General features: G+C 35.9%; 1 protein-coding gene and 1 pseudogene across 1 annotated transcript; both read right to left on the reverse strand.

The window, feature by feature from the left end:
• Window positions 1-802: 802 nt before the first annotated feature.
• LOC105048454 (uncharacterized) lies at window positions 803-11,193 on the reverse strand. The gene is made up of 11 exons (XM_010927763.4): window positions 10,659-11,193; window positions 10,137-10,184; window positions 9,893-10,048; window positions 9,749-9,795; window positions 9,332-9,488; window positions 9,150-9,211; window positions 7,855-8,047; window positions 7,685-7,774; window positions 6,543-6,688; window positions 6,275-6,404; window positions 803-2,083 (listed from the first exon to the last, which is right to left on the reverse strand). The coding sequence occupies exons 1-11, from the start codon at window positions 11,130-11,132 to the stop codon at window positions 1,073-1,075; spliced, it is 2,514 nt and encodes an 837-aa protein (XP_010926065.1). The 5' UTR covers window positions 11,133-11,193; the 3' UTR covers window positions 803-1,072.
• Window positions 11,194-14,099: 2,906 nt separating this feature from the next.
• LOC109505903 (zinc finger BED domain-containing protein RICESLEEPER 2-like) lies at window positions 14,100-15,566 on the reverse strand (annotated as a pseudogene).
• Between the last annotated feature and the right edge of the window lie 1,392 nt (window positions 15,567-16,958).

Below are 16,958 nucleotides of genomic sequence, written 5' to 3' on the forward strand. Positions count from 1 at the left end.
TTTGAGCCTTTGGATGTGGATCTGAATAAAAAACCGGACCCAATAAAACTTGGGATGTAATTTTGGAATCCAAACCTATACCCAAATCCTTTGTTGAGGGGCAGTCAAGTTAGTGGATTTTCAACCTCCATCGACACCCCTGGATCGTAGGCCTATAAAAGTTGGCACCGTCATCCAATTAACATTTATCAATGAATAACGATAACCTGCAAGGTTGCCAAATTTAGGTTCATCAAATGGAGATGACGCAGTTCCAGATAACTAGGCCCGACCGTTCTCCAAGTTACGTTTATCATACAAATAATGGTAACCTGTAAGGTTGCCCAAAACTACGCATTCGAACTCAGTTCAGTACAGAGGGGGCCAGTATTGGATGTTTGATAGAGCCGAAAAGGTCGCAAGGCCCAAAGTGAAGCTGAAGCAAGTTCTCAAAATGACCCAATTTAGAGAAGGATTATCCAAAATGGTTAAAGTCCAGAACCACACAAACCCAACGGCACCACGTAAAAGTGAACGACCCATCCGGATTTAAAAGAATCGAGTTATAAAATTTACCAGTTTTATACAGCTGCAGACATACAGGAAACATGACAGTAGAAGTGAACGATGCAAAGCTATTTGCATCGTTAATTGGCTATGTAACCAAGTCGTGGACATCTTAATAAATTTTATATCCATAATCGATCATGGTGAACCCTGCGCACAATTGACATTTCTGGAAATGTATCATTACAAATTAATTAGAGCTCAGGTGGTAATAAGTGCTCGAAAGTTCCAAATCACAAAATACATTGCACAGAGGTTGAACCAAAACCAATTTTCTGAAAGATGCATTAAAATCTGCACTACCAGTCATTCACATGTAGCAGCGGTTACAAACATATGATGATTAAGAACTTTGTATTAGGAAAAAAAAAAACTTCCACCAAAATTGATGATGCAACACGATGAAAATGGGAAAAATAAGTTCAGAAAGCCCATGATTAATGGCCTGAAACCAGCTCCAGTCACAGAGCATAGGAAAGAAAGCGGCAGTAACCCAGGTGCACGTATTAGTCGCACCACCTCAGCCCTACACGGCACCCTTGCTTCGCTTCTGCCCTTTCCCTGCCCTCTTACCAGGCGACTTTGCTGATTTTTTGCCTTTGGGACCCTTCATTTTCCCCTTCGCACCTTTAACCTTCTTGGATCCACCCTTCCCTGGCCTTCCCATCCCACGAGACCTTGAATCCTTCTTCATTCGCCTGTCCACTATCACCTTTCCTTTACCACCCTTAATTTGAACCCCCTTTTTGGCAACCACGTACTCTTTCTGAGGCTTCTTTGGCACTGCCTTCCTGTAGATCTGATCGATCATCTTTCTCTTTGATCTCTCAGATATTTCAGTCTGGTCAGCAATGGAATTTGCCTTCTGGCGAGCCTTCTCCATCTTCCTCATCACAGCTCGCTTCTTACGCGCTTTGGCCTCCGCTACTTTCTTAGCTGGGCGCGCATCAATCTCCCTGAACTGTGCCTTCAAGGCAGCAATCTCTTCTCGGGTCACTGGCTTCATGGGTTGACAGTGCTGCTTCTCCTCTTCCGCAAACCACTTAGGCAAACCTTCATCATCAAACATGTACTTGTTGTAGGCATCATCAAGAATCTGTTCCCTCTGCTTCTTCCTCAACATCTTCTTTGCATATGCTAATATTTCAGCTTTGGTGTCCTCATCATCCTCCTCCGAGTCATCAGAGGATGATGACGAGTCATTGCTGGTTTCCATGGGCTCTGCTGGGACGATCTCAAACCCATCATCTTGTTGTGAGGTTTGTGTTTTCGGGAAGCTTAACTCCTTTGGGAAGGTGGAGTTTTTCTCGGGCTTTTTAAGAACAAGTGACTTCTCCTCCTCTTCTTCGCTATCACTTTTTTCAAATACACCTTCTTCGGCCGCTTCGGCGAATACATCTTGACTGAACCACTGCTCCATAATTTGCTCTTGAGTTGGCTGCTCCTCATTCAAAGGTACCATAAGAGGATTCTTCTCTTTGTCACTCTGATCTTGATCAAATTCATGATCTGAATGAATGACATCGTCATCACCTCCCTACATAGAGTTATATACCAAGAAAAAATGATTAGAAAAATGTAAATTTTAAAATGATATTCTCTAACATCAAGGACGACAGCTGTTTAGAATCAATATGCAGAGACACAAACATAGGACCTCTCCACTCAAACAAAACAAAAATTCCGCACTGTAAATCTTCATATAGTATTATTGTAACAAAATCAAACCTGAAATATAATAAACAGAAACATCTACCATTTCAATTAGAGGATAACCATATTTGTGTCAAAAATTTTCATTTTTCTATGAATACCCTTGATATCTGAAATCACACAGTTCCCAAATGTTCTCAAAACTCGCAAAATTAAAGTTTAATATAGAGTACCATTTCCCAACATCTAAAAATAAAAGAAGAAATGCAAACAAATAGGATATAAAGCCAACACAACTTGGTTCCATGTGTTAGTTTCGATCAAAACTGGCTTCATTTATGGATTGGATTTTACCAAGACCACAACTATTAGAGTTCAGTTTAGGAATTCCAATGAAACTCAAACATGGTCAAAAAAACAATCAAGGCATCAATTGCATCGAACAGGTGAGATACAGTCAGGATAAAGAGTACCAAGCATGACAAATGTACAAACCAAGTTGAGTTGGGTTTTAAAATGTCTTGGAGAACCAAGTCTTTTGTTTGAGAATTGATATTTTCTCCTGTCTGAAAAGAAAGCTGCATCCTTTCCTAGTAGAAACAGTCCATCCCTTTAATATGAAAAAAAACACATCTCTACATTTAGAAAAAAGATTAAAGTTTCCCCTTATAAATGTGAGGTAGAGAGACTCAAAAGGCCCTAAATAACATAAAGGAGAGCAGAAGTCTGAGTGTTATAGAGGCATCAAATAAATAATTAGACATAATGAAGTGAGAGAGTTATTTTGGACATATATGAAGTCTAAATTAGCATTCTCCTCATAAATACAAGGTTTGAGAGTAGAATTTGACCATCTATTTGCCATTACTTATAAAATATATGAAATCAGTGGTACACAATTTGGGCATGGATGACATGTCTTTGCAAGATATGCAGGCAGGGACAACTTGTAAGTCATGCTCAAATTTAGGGGTCCTTTTGTTAACTACCCAGGTGCATACTCCGGCAAGGCATGTCCCAAAGCATTTTGCCTAGGGCTAAGTGGCCTAGGCCCTCAAACGGCATCAAAGCATTCCCCTCAGCCTAAAAGAGGTGTCTATTTAGCCTAGAAAGAGCAGGTGTCAAGTTGGTTTTATCGCGTCAGATTCCAATGACATAGTACCTGATCCATTAACTTAGACCTCAAAATCCACCATCCCATCCTGGTCTATTGTCCCTTGCAGAAAGAAGAAGAAAGAAGAAAAGGGTGCAAGATTTGCATTCGCAACTAATGGTGGCAGTAAGAAAACCCTTTTTTCTCTTCCTTTTCTCCTTTTTTTGCTATTGGCAGCTACCACATGCATTGCAATGGGCAAAAATTTTGCTACTGCTGCCATGGTTACAGGCAGTTATTGCTACCTCCCGCTACAACTTTCAACAATGAAATTATGTGCATTTGAAAGGACATCAGCTATAGGTGCAAATCCTTACTTCCAAGGTTAATATCATTGACCTTTCGGTGCTCACCTAGTGCTGAGGCACTGGAAGGCTACACTATTATTTCTCTCTCACCTACCAACATTTAGCACATGCTATACACATGATTTGTTTCGAAGAAAAATAAACCATAATAAAAGTGGAGAGATAGGTGGAGGTAGACTCAATCTCTCTTTCTTAGTTGGGTGGAGGTAACATAGGCTCTGAAGATCTTTTTTTTCTCTCTCTATTTTAGTTGTCTTAGGGCTCGATAAATGTCCTTTTAATTACATTGGCACTCTATACATGCCCTTTCAATAAAAAGTCTATCTATACAGATAAGTCCAGCCGCAAAAGGAGAGTTCAGCTACTTAAGCTTTTTTCCATTAAATACGGTAGACAGATGAATCAAAATGCCACCACCTTACTCTCCAATATCGGCTAGAGCTTCACCTAAAACAAGTTGTCCATTAGTATACCACCTGACTTCTTGATGACACCGATTTGTTGTACATAAAACTGCAAAATATTAAGAGGGTGTTTATTTCGTGACCGGAATCGGAATCGAAATCGGAATGCATTGGAATGAGAATCAAAATGGCCATATCCCCTAAAGCATTTGGTTCATGACTGAAATTGGAATCGAAATAGAGATTTGAATCCTTAGGGGATAGTCGGGATTAGTTGTTATAGACATTAAGCATTCCCATTCCGCTCCGGAATCGAAATCGAAATGGGACTCCTTTCAACTAAATGGTTGAAATGGAAGGCACCCATTCCCATTCCCATTCCATGCCCCAACTCCCCCCAACCAAACACCCCCTTAGGTATCTGAAAATCTGGTGATAATGATAGATGCAGGCCTATAACAAACTGGGTTGGCAACAAGGCAAGCGTGACCTGAACCCAACCCTCTTTTATTTTTGATCATGACTTCAGATGCAAGATCAACACCATGCATTCGTGGCTCGGTTGAATCTGGCCAAGGTCCAAGTCCATTGCACAATAAAATAGTATAAGTATTTATTCACATTTAGAAGAAAAAAATAATAACATAGATAAAAAGGAAAAAGAATTGGAAAAGGGTGTTCATGTGAATTGCTATTACTACGGCAACAGACAACAACATGGTTCACACTTATCAAGTCTTCAACCTACACAAAGATAGCCTTGATACCCAGCTAACAAACCTCGACATGGCAATGGGATACTCATATAAGGTTTATAGATTTTAAAATTATGCATTTTTGGGTTGAGCAGTATCAAACTAGACCATGTTGGGTCGTGTCATCTAATATTTGATATTTTGACCTGTTTTAGACCTAATTAGCATACAAGTTGGGTAGGAAAAAATATGACCAAGGCCCAATCCAATTATTCACAGGATCATTTTTCTGTCCTAGACCCCACCTGTGGATCTAAAAAAAACTGGGTCAAATCAGGCCTAGAATGTTTGGGACCAGGTCAAGTCATGACCCAGCTTGTTCTCAGCCATGCATAAATGACAAAACATAAAATAGAATAACCACTCACTTTCAATTATATTGCTCATACCATTTGCTTTAAATGATTCAATCTAGTCAAGTGGGTTGTGCGATTTTGTGATAAATACATCATTATTAGGAATACTTTGACTATCTACTTCACCATATAAGCTGTAGTTTGATATGCGAACAAAAAAAGGAAAAGAATCTTGAATAGTGCACCAAAGTGAGAAACAGGAAGCCATTTTTTAGCATACAGAAAACTTGTACGAAACTAGGAACCACCAAAAGAATATCAATATTTGAACAAGTTCTCTTCCACTTACCCTTAAACTTTAAGCATTTTTTGTATGTTTCAGATGACCTTTTATCCACATTTCCCTCAGTAGAAAGTGTGTAAGATCTATTTGTCATATGCATTTCCCAGAAAACATTATGTTACATAAGAATTAGCTTCCCGTGAAACTAGGAACAGCTAAAAAAACAGTTTTATCAATATTTGAACAGGGTTCTCCACAGATTTCCCCTGAACTCTGAGCATTATTTGCGTGTTTCCAATGACCTGTTCTACACATTTCTCAAGTGTAAAGTGAATCAGACATTTCTCATACAAATTTCTCAGGAAACTATATGTGACATAAGAAAACAGATTTTTAAGAAAGTTCAATTCTGTCAGCTTACTACATTAATCTTTCATTTTTATGTCAAATGCATTATCCTCGGATCATCTTAAATGGTCAAAAGAAAGCACTTACCAAAGCAGCACATTAACTTTCTACAACATAAAGCAGGTAACAGTTAACACTTAATGTGTAAAAAACTTTTCCTCATCAGTGGGTCAGGGTTGATAAAGTTTGATGAACTCAGAGAATGATATAATAGTTCTAAAGATGATAATTCATCCATATCCACCCATAATCCTACCAGAGTGTTTTGAACAAGAGGTTCAGTAACCGAAATTCATGATTCATGTTGAGTACCAACCAAGACATCAAAATATCCATGCATCAAAAAATTTTAATACAAACCACAACCTTCATCTTACAATGCACGAAGAAATAGCATTTGTTGTCTTGTTATCTTGTTTCCTCCACATAAATGCGTTTTATGCCAAAATCTTAAGTTGAAAACCTTACCTCTAACAACTCCCCACCATCATTAGACATGACCAGTTTTGCGCGTTTGCGTTGTTTAGTACTTCCTCCCTTTCTACTCACATATCGTTCATAGGCTTCATCAAGCATTTCCTCAAGTTGTTCATCATACCTGTTAAGAAGTTATAATCTTATCAGTTGTAAGATTTGCTTGTACATGGTAAAGAGAAGAATGGAACATTTACTGAAATAAAGAAGCATAATAAAGATCCTTCACCACCACATCATGTCAACAGAATTCTAACTTTACCTCCTCTGTTCTTCATCAGAGTCCATTTCCCTTGAAGAATACTCATGATCAGCAGCAGCATGAGTTTCCTCACTTTCACTGTCTCCGATATCATCGCCACCTTCATCAGGTTCAGCAGAGTCTATTGCTTGCAGTTCATTCTTTCCCTGTACAAAGAAACAATAATAAGGCACCAAAAAATCTTAAGCCTCCATAACATTAATAAACTGACATGGCATCAAATCAACTAAATTATGAGTAAAAGGTGCTAGAAGCCAAACTTCGACTCCCAAAAAGCAAGATGAGCAAGAATATTCTAGCACATGCCGTCTTGTGCAAGGTAGAGAACAGTCCTAGTGGCAGTTTTGGGTTGGGGAGTTGAGAGGGGGGCAGTATGCACAAACTACATCCAATAGCAGCAAACATGCTTTCTATATTAGGTTCAAGGCAGACAGACCAATCTACAGTTGACCATAAAAGAACAGGTGCACATTTTATGATCAGGAGCAATTTGAAGTAAAGATAATCAGACCAACAGATGTGCAAAATTTAAAATAAATTCAGCCCACTAATTACCGAAACTAAATATAGAAGAGTGAAAAATATAGTCCTAAATCCTAAACATTGTATTAAAGTGCACTGGCAACATATGATTACACCAGATGCCTGAATTACACTGAGTTACTTAAACACAAATCCCCTTTTGAGTTGATACTTGAACATGAGCCAGCAAAAGATAAGAGAGAAGCCCATGCAGAAGGTGAAACCAGGGAGAGCCACATTGTGGCTACTTGTCGATAACAAATTCTGACAACTGCATTCCAATATATTACTTAAGAAGGAAAAAGAACTTTCTTCTGAAATCACATTATATATGCACATATTTCTAGTAGTTCCATGATTTAATTTGTCATCATTTAAAATATCTGGCAAGCCCTATTACTTTACTCCTCAAAAAGAAGCCATTCAAATCATCTGTTGCAGTGAAGGTATAAAATACATTGTTCCTACTTACTCATGTTGGCAGTACAAAGAGAGCTTTAAAAAAAGAAAAACACTATCCTTGAGCAGACTCTTAACATCCGAACATACAGTATGCACCATCAGAAGTTACAGAAGGGTGCATAAAGAGCCAGTAGAATCATATGAGTGCAGTTCCAGACCTTGATAGAGGAAAGAGAAAACAAATCTTGATCAAAGTAACTATCTTCAGTAGCGTCAATTTGCATTCCCATTGCTTTGCGCGCTTTATCCTGAAAAAATACAAAATATGGAAAGAGATCAATAGACAACACATATTAACACATTAACTAAAACAAACCAATCAACCAACCTTTGCTCGGCGTTTTGCAAGACGTTTTTTCTCTTTCTTCTTCTTTCGTTCCAAAGCATATGTTAACTCTTCCATTTCACTTAGTAGGCGGTCATCCTCATTGCCCTTTGTGTCATCTTCAGCATCAGTCGTCCTTGCAGTTGCAGCAACCTTCTCAGGAGATGACAATGCCTTTCTTATGCGTAGGCGCCACCTATTAACAACAGGATGAAATTTTAAAAAAAAAAATCCCAATTAAACTCTAGGGCATCCCTTTCTGTAAAACAATGACGGTGACCAAAAAATCAAACCAAAAATAAAAGCGGAAGTATTCTGTCATATTCAAAGTTATAACAGACTCATTTAGCATTCTCTCACTTCTGTGTACCTTTCTCAAGAGTATTTTCACAGAACTGGGTGTCTTATCCCAACCCGCCACCCCCCCCCCCTCACCCCACAAAAAAAAAAAAAAAAAGAAGGGGGAAAACAGGGGGGAACTCCAATCTTGCTGTTTTATGTCATGTCAATAAAAAAAAACCAATCACAACAAAAAACATCACATATACTTGAGTTAAGAGACAACCATGACAAATAAAAATTTCTATCTGATAAGACAATGCCAACATTCTGTATTTTTAAACAAATATGTATGCTGGGACATGTTTATGATCATTCACAATTACACCCAGCAGCCAAATTATTCCTTCGACCGAAGGGCCTATAATACCATAATAGATTCACATTGAGAGACATGACCATAGAAAGCAAACTTACTACAAGATCAAGAGCTTCGATTTAACTAGATACTAAAATGACTATAGCACTAGTATAATATCTTATGAAGCTCATCCGAAGACCACGGCAGCTAGCTTCTGGTTGTCAGAGATTCAGTACCTCTGAGTCCAATGATTCTTAAATGTATACATGTCTACATGTATATGTACATGTGTACATGTATACATGTACATACATATACACATGTACATATATACATATATACACATATATATGTGCATATACATGTATATATGTATATATGTATATAGACATATATACTTATACATACATGTATATCTTGACAATCTTGACAAAGACACATGTAGTGATATGAATACACACACATATATGCGTGCATGCTGTATATATCAAATTTCTAAACTGCAGATATGAAATCATGCTGTAGATTTGAAATCATGCTGTAGATTTGAAATCATGCTCCTGCCCATAATAAGCATCCATATTTTCAAAATAATGTTTCAGTGCAAGCTATATTCATAATCGTATATAAGAAGTGGATAAGTGGAGAATAGACTTACTTCAAGAGATGCTTGAAGCTATTTTTATCCAGAACATACAAATCCTCGCATAAAGATTTAATCTGGTTATTTTATAAACAAATGAATAAGTAAATAAATCAATAATCTTTAGTAAGACAAAAGCAAAGTATCAAAACTGACCAACTCGAGTAATAGCGAGTCATAAGTGAGAGTGATATTACCTCATCTGTAGTCAATTCATGATCTTTGATAGATAAACAAGCTGGATTATCAAATGATAACGCATTGACTGAACCCAGAAACTCCAGTGGTTCTTCCGACCATATAAAATCTGAAGCTAAACCCACCTTCCACAAGGTAGTATTTCCCTCTTCATACCTATATAGAAGAGAATAAAGCACTATATCAACAAAATAGGAAATGGATTCATTGAAAAAATCTTTTATCACATCGATATTGACAACAGTGCACTGCCTTAACACCAGAAAATTCTGAAGTATCACAACCAAAAGTAAGGTAATCTTAAAGACCGTAACAAAATAAAATCAAAAGATGGATTGCCAACGAGTATTATGCCATAATTATTTAATCTGATATCATCAGTGCAAAGCATGACGCCAACCTACAAAAAATCTTACCCTTCACGATTTCTCTTTTGCTTTGATCCTCTAAGAACATCTACAACCTACATCATTGAAAACCAATGCAGAATGATAAAAAGCTTCTGAAGACTGTTGAAACATAACAAATATTTATAACAGAAAACATGCATCTACGCGCACCTTAGGGGGCTCAATAGCCCCTTGAAACAGGTGCTTCACATCAAGAAGACGTGGATCAATCTTTGCAGGGGCCTTATATCTTGAACCGATAACATAAATTTCTGCAGATGTGGATCGACTAGCCACAGGTTTAGTCACCTCAACTTTCTCAAAAAGCTGTCATTCAAATTACAGACTTAGATATGTTATTATCAACATATACAGGAGATGATAGCCTAGGCAAGTAGGAATAAAAAATGTGCACCTTCTTGAGACAGTAGATGATGGCACTATAGTCCTGTGACCTGAAAACCTTTCACAAAAGAAAATTTGCGTAAAATAATAGACATTTCTTTTGGTAAGTAAAAGTAACAGAATTTAAGAAACAAACGGAAGTTCATCAGAATACGTTAACCAATATACCAGAATTCAATTTTACCAAGATTAGTTACAAGAATGTCAACCTAAAAAGCAAAAAAACCAAAAATCAAGAAATTTCCACAATTTTTTCAGAAAAGGTGAGTTCAACATCAAATTCACATGAAAACAGCTAAACATACTTTTCTTTTCTGAGAAAAACGAGCATCTTTTGGATATTTAAAACCTATCAAGACAAGAAAAGCACCAAAAGGTTCAAACTTCATCCTATTCTACAAGTCCTCCTGAAACATTCTCAACGCAAATCAGCCCATATTATGCACATCATAGCAGAATCGAAATATAAATTGAGATCGTGGGGGGAACTTTGACTTCAAGAACCAAAAGAAAACAATAAAAAAATAAATACCTTGGTAACGAAGGTGCCCTTCGGGGCGAGGAAATTGGTCGCCAGGCGAAGGGCATCGATGACGAGGGACGACTGGGAGGTGGCTTCCTGCGCCCAGGCACCACCGACGTTGGGGGAACCGTCGTGGAGGACGACGTCGAAGGCGGAGCACCCGTTGGAATCCATGAGGCGCTTGATGGCGGCGCGGCATCGCGGGGTGGTGATGTCCTCGACGAGCGAGTGGGCGCCGCGGATGGGGCGGATGGGGAAGAGGTCGATGCCGACGACGAAGGATCCGACGGGAGCGTGGCGGACGGCGACCTGGAGCCAGCCTCCAGGAGCCGCGCAGAGGTCGAGGATGGAGCGGGAGGAGGGGAGGAAGCGGTACTTGGCGTCGAGTTGGAGGAGCTTGAAGGCGGCTCGCGAGCGGTAGCCCTGCTCCTTGGCGAGGTGGTAGAACTTGTCTTGCCGCTGCTTTCCCTTCACCTTCCCCATCGCCCCTGCTCCTCCTCTTCTGCGCTCTCTTGGGGCCAAGAATTAGGCAAGCTAGGGTTTATTGCGAGATACAAATATAAACCCTAGGGATGGCAACGAGTAGGGTACCCGCAAAGTTTGCCCTACCCGAACTCGAACCCTTTTAAGATTTTATTATCCGAACCCGAACCCGTTTAAGATTTTATCATCCGAACCCAAACCCAATTACAAAATTAACCAAAATTCCCGAACCCATCCCACAGTAAAATTGATATACCCGCCGGGTACCCGAACCCGCCAGATTATCCTATATCCGGATTGGATTATTCAGATACCCAAACCCGTCTGTTTCCCGAATCCGCTAAAGTGAGTGGAAATGTGGGAGACTAGAAAGATAAAGCCATCAATGGTAGACAGCAGCTATTGGGAATTCCTGTGAAGGATAAGACACATAAAACCAAATAAAATTTCAAACAACATGATCTACATGAACATCTCTCCGTGAATGAACAACCACGATGCAAACTAAATTTACATCTTCTAAAAGAGAATTTCATAAAATATATACAGCATTTGCATAACATAGGACTTGGGTTTTACATACAGCATTTGCATTAACATCTTCTAAAAAAATAAAAATATTATTTTTAAAATTAATTACAAGTTAAAATTTAAGGGTGGCAATCGGATCGGATCATAAATGGATCGAGTCAGATACGGATCGAATCAGAAAATACCAAATCTGAATCCGACTTATTTATTAAACAGATCAGATTTTCAAACCTGAACCTGACCCATTTAATAAACAAGCCATCCGACCCGACCCATTTAACCTGTTTATTAAACAGTTAACCTATTTATCCGATCCTACCTAACCCATTTATCATTTAATCTGTTTATTAAATAGTTAACTTGTTTAACCGATCCGACCCAACTCGTTTAACCTGTTTATCATTTAACCTGTTTAATAGATAAACAACCTATTTAACCGACCTAACCCGACCTGTTTAATCTGTTTTTAAATAAGACAAATATCATAATTTACAAATAGCCAGCATGTTTAATTCAAAACAAAATATACCATTTCAAACTGGAATACATTATTCTTAAAGGAGAACAAATGCTGCCACTATTTAACATATGATCACTTTAAATAACATAAAGTATGAGGAGAAAACCTGCTCAAAAATTAAAAAAAAAAAAAAAAATTACTAACCAAATAAGTAATCACAGTATTTTTAAGTCCAATCACATATCATGCATGAAAGTATGAAACCTGCAATATCCTATTGTAAAACATAAAATATATATCAAAATATTAAGTTAACATATTACTGTAAATAATATCAGAATTTAGAATATATTTCCAAATTACAACCCACTGATGACAAAGAAAATAGCAATACGGCAACAATAACACATATAGAAGATTCAAATAGGATACAACATCAACTCTAAACCAAATCCCATCATTAACAATATGCTCAAATTAAATCGATAGTAGCGGCCTAAGAGCCTACCTTTTATGAGTTTCAGCAGTTAGCCAGAGAGGCTTGAGGCTCATATGTTGCCTATCATCATAATTCATAGAAGCTCGGGGATGATTTCTTAGAAGAAACTCATCCTGATTTCTGCATGAAAAATTTATATTTTAGCAATATTCAATTGAATACAAAATATTAATAGAGAAAAAGTGAAAGATACAAACATGTGGTACAATTTCAAACATATGAATCTGCTAATCTACATTCTCATCCATCTCAAAAATAATAATAAAGTTGCTACGTCTGAAAAATATCAGAATAGCAAAGAATGAAAAAGAAAGATCCATACATATCTAGAAAAAGAAGACGAGGCTCAAATCTGATAAAGTGATAATTAATCCACACTAAATCAAAATGATCACAATCAGTTGCCTATAGAAGAAGGCCATCCAAGATGTTATCGCTAGAAATAGTTGAGTCATCAAACATATATCCAAAAATCATCATAGCCTCCACAATACATATATATGTCCAAAAACATGAACTATGCAATCCAAAAAAGAATGCATAACCATGAAACAACCTATTTAACCGATCTAAACTAACCCATTTAATCTATTTTTAAATAAGATAAATATCATAATTCACAAATAGCCAACATGTTCAATTCAAGACAAAATATACCATTTCAAACTAAAAGTCTAGAAATACATTATTCTTAAAGGAGAACAAATGCTGCCACTATTTAACATATGATCACTTTAAATAACATAAAGCATGAGAAGAAAATTGGCTCAATTAAAAACAAAAGCTTGCCAACCAGGCAAGTAATCATAGTATTTTTAAGTCCAATCTCATATCATACATGAAAATATGAAACCTGCAATATCATATTATAGAACATAAAATACATATATCAAAATATTAAGTTAACATGTTACTGTAAATAATATCAGAATTCATAACATATTCTCAAATTACAACCTAGTGATGACAAAGAAGATAGCAACACTGCAACAGTAACACATATAGAAGATTCAAATAAGATACAACGTTAGCTTTAAGTCAAATCCTATCACCAACAATATGTTCAAATTAAACAGATAGTAGCGGTCTAAAAGTTAAGATTTTATGAGTTTCAGCAATTAACTGGAGAGGCTCAGATCTGATAATTAATCTATAGCTAAATCAAAACGACTACAATCGGTTGCCTATATAAGAAGGCCATCCAAGATTGTTGCCGTTAGAATTAGTTGAGTCATCAAATATATATCCAAAAATCATTATAGCCTCCACATACAAATTTTAAAACAATCTCAAAATTGCTTAAAACCCAAACAAGTACCTAAATTTTCAAATAAAGACAGCATAATAACATCCATTGTTTTTAGTCAAACAACAATCAAAAAAAAGTTTCCAACAAAACACAACATAACAAGATAATACGTCCGAAAAATATGAATAACATAATCTAAAAAAGAATGTATAGTTATGATTCATCTCATTATGGGTTGGGATCAATATTGGCTAAGCCTTGAGTTGATTGGGCTTCATTGATGGAACTGAAGTTCATGACATCTTCTACAATCTCATCTAACTCGAATTTCAAAATATTTATATTGAAAGATTACAATAGTTAACAATAAACTCATTCAAAAAATATAATAGCAATACAATGATTAAATTATATACCTTTCTTATCAAATATCCAATCTCGAGTGTAAATCACGGCCTCAGCGACATCTGGTTTAAGTTAACTGTGATATTTATCAAGTACCCGTCCATCAATACTAAAAGCAGATTCAGAGGCAACTGTAGATATTGGAATAGTTAAAATATCACGTACCATGAGAGAAAGATGAGGATATCGAAAATGATTGGCTTTTCAAAATTCAAGGATGTCTAAATTGGACTTCTTATCAACTCTAAGCTCATCTAAGTATAATTTCAATTCAAACTTCTATGCAGTAGTCATAAATTCAAAGCTTTCAAATATATCAAAATCCTACAACATTATAAAAATGAAATAAGTTATTTATTAGAACTAGTAACATGTACAAGATAATAAATTTATTTTGATAAATAAAAATTTATATTATCTTAAAAATATCTGCTTTTCTACAAGGCTCAAAAATCTCACAAGAAGTACCACTACCAATGTCTGCATCAGTTGATGTACCAACAGCTGAAGTTTTAGAAGAAGAAGCTATATACTGATTGAAGAGAGAAAACATACAATCACGGATGTGGATGGTCTCCACACAGCCATATCCATACAACTTTCTGTAACAATACTCTACAAACTAAAATTTATACCGAGAATCCAAAATAACTGCCATGGCCAAGATTAAACAATGATCTGACCAATATTTTTCAAATTTTCTATACATTTGTCCTGCCATTTGTTGCATGAAAGCATCTACATTCTCCATCTCTTGTCATAAAGTGAGCTCAATCAAAAAAATATAAGGAATGTATAAATTTGCTGTAGCATACTTAACTCCAGAAAATACAAGAGTAGCATCATAGAATACACTCAACAACTTGTTAATCTTCACAATTTTATCCCACTTTTCTTTAGATGGACAATGCTTGCAATTAGAGTCACTTAATTTCAAATGAAAAAAAGCATGTCGATAAGCAAGAGAACTAGCATCAAATAAGTTGAATTCCATCTTGTGGAAACATCTTGCCTTAAACCTTTTCTACTTTTCAAAGAAATTTATCTAACACATTTCAAAAACTTTTATTTCCGAACTTGTGAACTTCTCACATATTTAACACTTTCGTGAACCTTGTAAATAGATTCATCTATCTCCTTTAATCCCTCTTGTACAATTAAATTAAGAATATGAGCACAACATCGAACATGAAAGAACTCACCATTTGAGTAAAGTATATTTTTTAAATTAAGTTGGCTCTTTAATATATCAACAAAAATATCATTTACTGATGCATTATCCAATGTCATACAAAATAATTATTTTTCAATCCCCCAATCAATTAACAAATCATAGATCATTTCACATAAAGATATGCCATTGTGTGGAGGAGGCATGAAAGAAAGTTAAGAACTTTCTTTTGCAATACCCATTCTTCATCAATAAAATAGGTGGTTAAACATAAATACCCATCAGTGGTAATAGAAGTCCACAAATCTGAAGTCAAGTTTATCCTAGTAGGAATTGAGTATAGCCATAATAACAATTTTTTTTTTTATACAATTTCAACATATCTGTCTTAACAGTATTTCTTGATACTAACTTGACATCCTCACAAATATAAGCAAATAAGGATCTAATACCTTCATACTCAACAAATTGAAATGGTAGATCATGCTTGATAATTGTATATGTCAATAATTCACGAAATTTTTCTAGCTTAAATTTACTAGACTGCATTGATATGGATCCTTGAGATTGTGATAAAATCATTTGCCCCACGTCACGATTCTTCTTACAATTCTCTATATGCCGTTTCAAATTTTCAGTCCCAATCTTACCACCAAATTGATATTCCATACCATACTTGATGCATTTGTATTTTTTTATACTTTATTTATTTAAAAAAATTGATAAACTACTGAAGTTAACTTTCTTTTATGTTTACCAGTGGAATCACAAATTGTAGCTATATTTGAAGCTACAGGTGCCGATTCATTGGCGCCATCATCGTCACTTCCCAGATCTAAATTGACGACAGGCTTTTTATATCTATATCATATAATGAAAGCTTATATTAATCATAAAAAAAATTAAAAATAATTAAAACATTAAAGAAAGAAAAAGGAGGCTCAGATTTAGTATTTCTTCAACAACTAAATCAAAACAACAACAATCAGTTGCCTGTAGAAGAAGACCATCCAAGATTATTACTGCTAGAAACAATTGAATCAACAAAAAGATATTTTAAAATCATCATAGTCTCCCTACACAAATCTTAAAATAAACCTCTGCACATAAGCCATACTGCATATTTTGAGATTCAGCATAAAAAACAGAAATCAAAAAAATCTCAAAATATCATAAAATCAGTACTTTATATCCTGAATTACAGCATCAGAAAAATCAAACATCAATAGGTTAATACTATTGAACTCATAAATCAGAGCAAAATCAAGAAGAAAAAAAGAAACGACTACTAAAAAAGACTAAAACCCCTAATTTAAACCAATCGAACAAAGAAAATTTCAAATAATAGATCCGATCGCTATGAGATCCCAGAAATCCTAATGTAAATCCAAGAAAAAACCAGCAAATCGATGTATAAATAAGATAATATATAAATGAGACATGCAAGATAATATTTATTAAATAAATCACAGGAGAACAATCATCGTCTGAGAGTCAGATTGAACATCCAT

This window comes from Elaeis guineensis, chromosome 2, assembly GCF_000442705.2.
Source record: "Elaeis guineensis isolate ETL-2024a chromosome 2, EG11, whole genome shotgun sequence".
Taxonomy (NCBI): Eukaryota; Viridiplantae; Streptophyta; class Magnoliopsida; order Arecales; family Arecaceae; genus Elaeis; species Elaeis guineensis.

Bases quoted from the DNA above. Each gene is read 5' to 3' on its own strand.
- LOC105048454 (XM_010927763.4), bottom strand. From the start codon at position 11,132: ATGGGGAAGGTGAAGGGAAAGCAGCGGCAAGACAAGTTCTACCACCTC. The intron at 9,212-9,331 runs GTAATATCACTC...TAAAATAACCAG, and splicing joins ATGAATTGACTACAGATGAG to ATTAAATCTTTATGCGAGGA. The intron at 2,084-6,274 runs GTAAGGTTTTCA...AACTCTATGTAG, and splicing joins ATGGTGGGGAGTTGTTAGAG to GGAGGTGATGACGATGTCAT.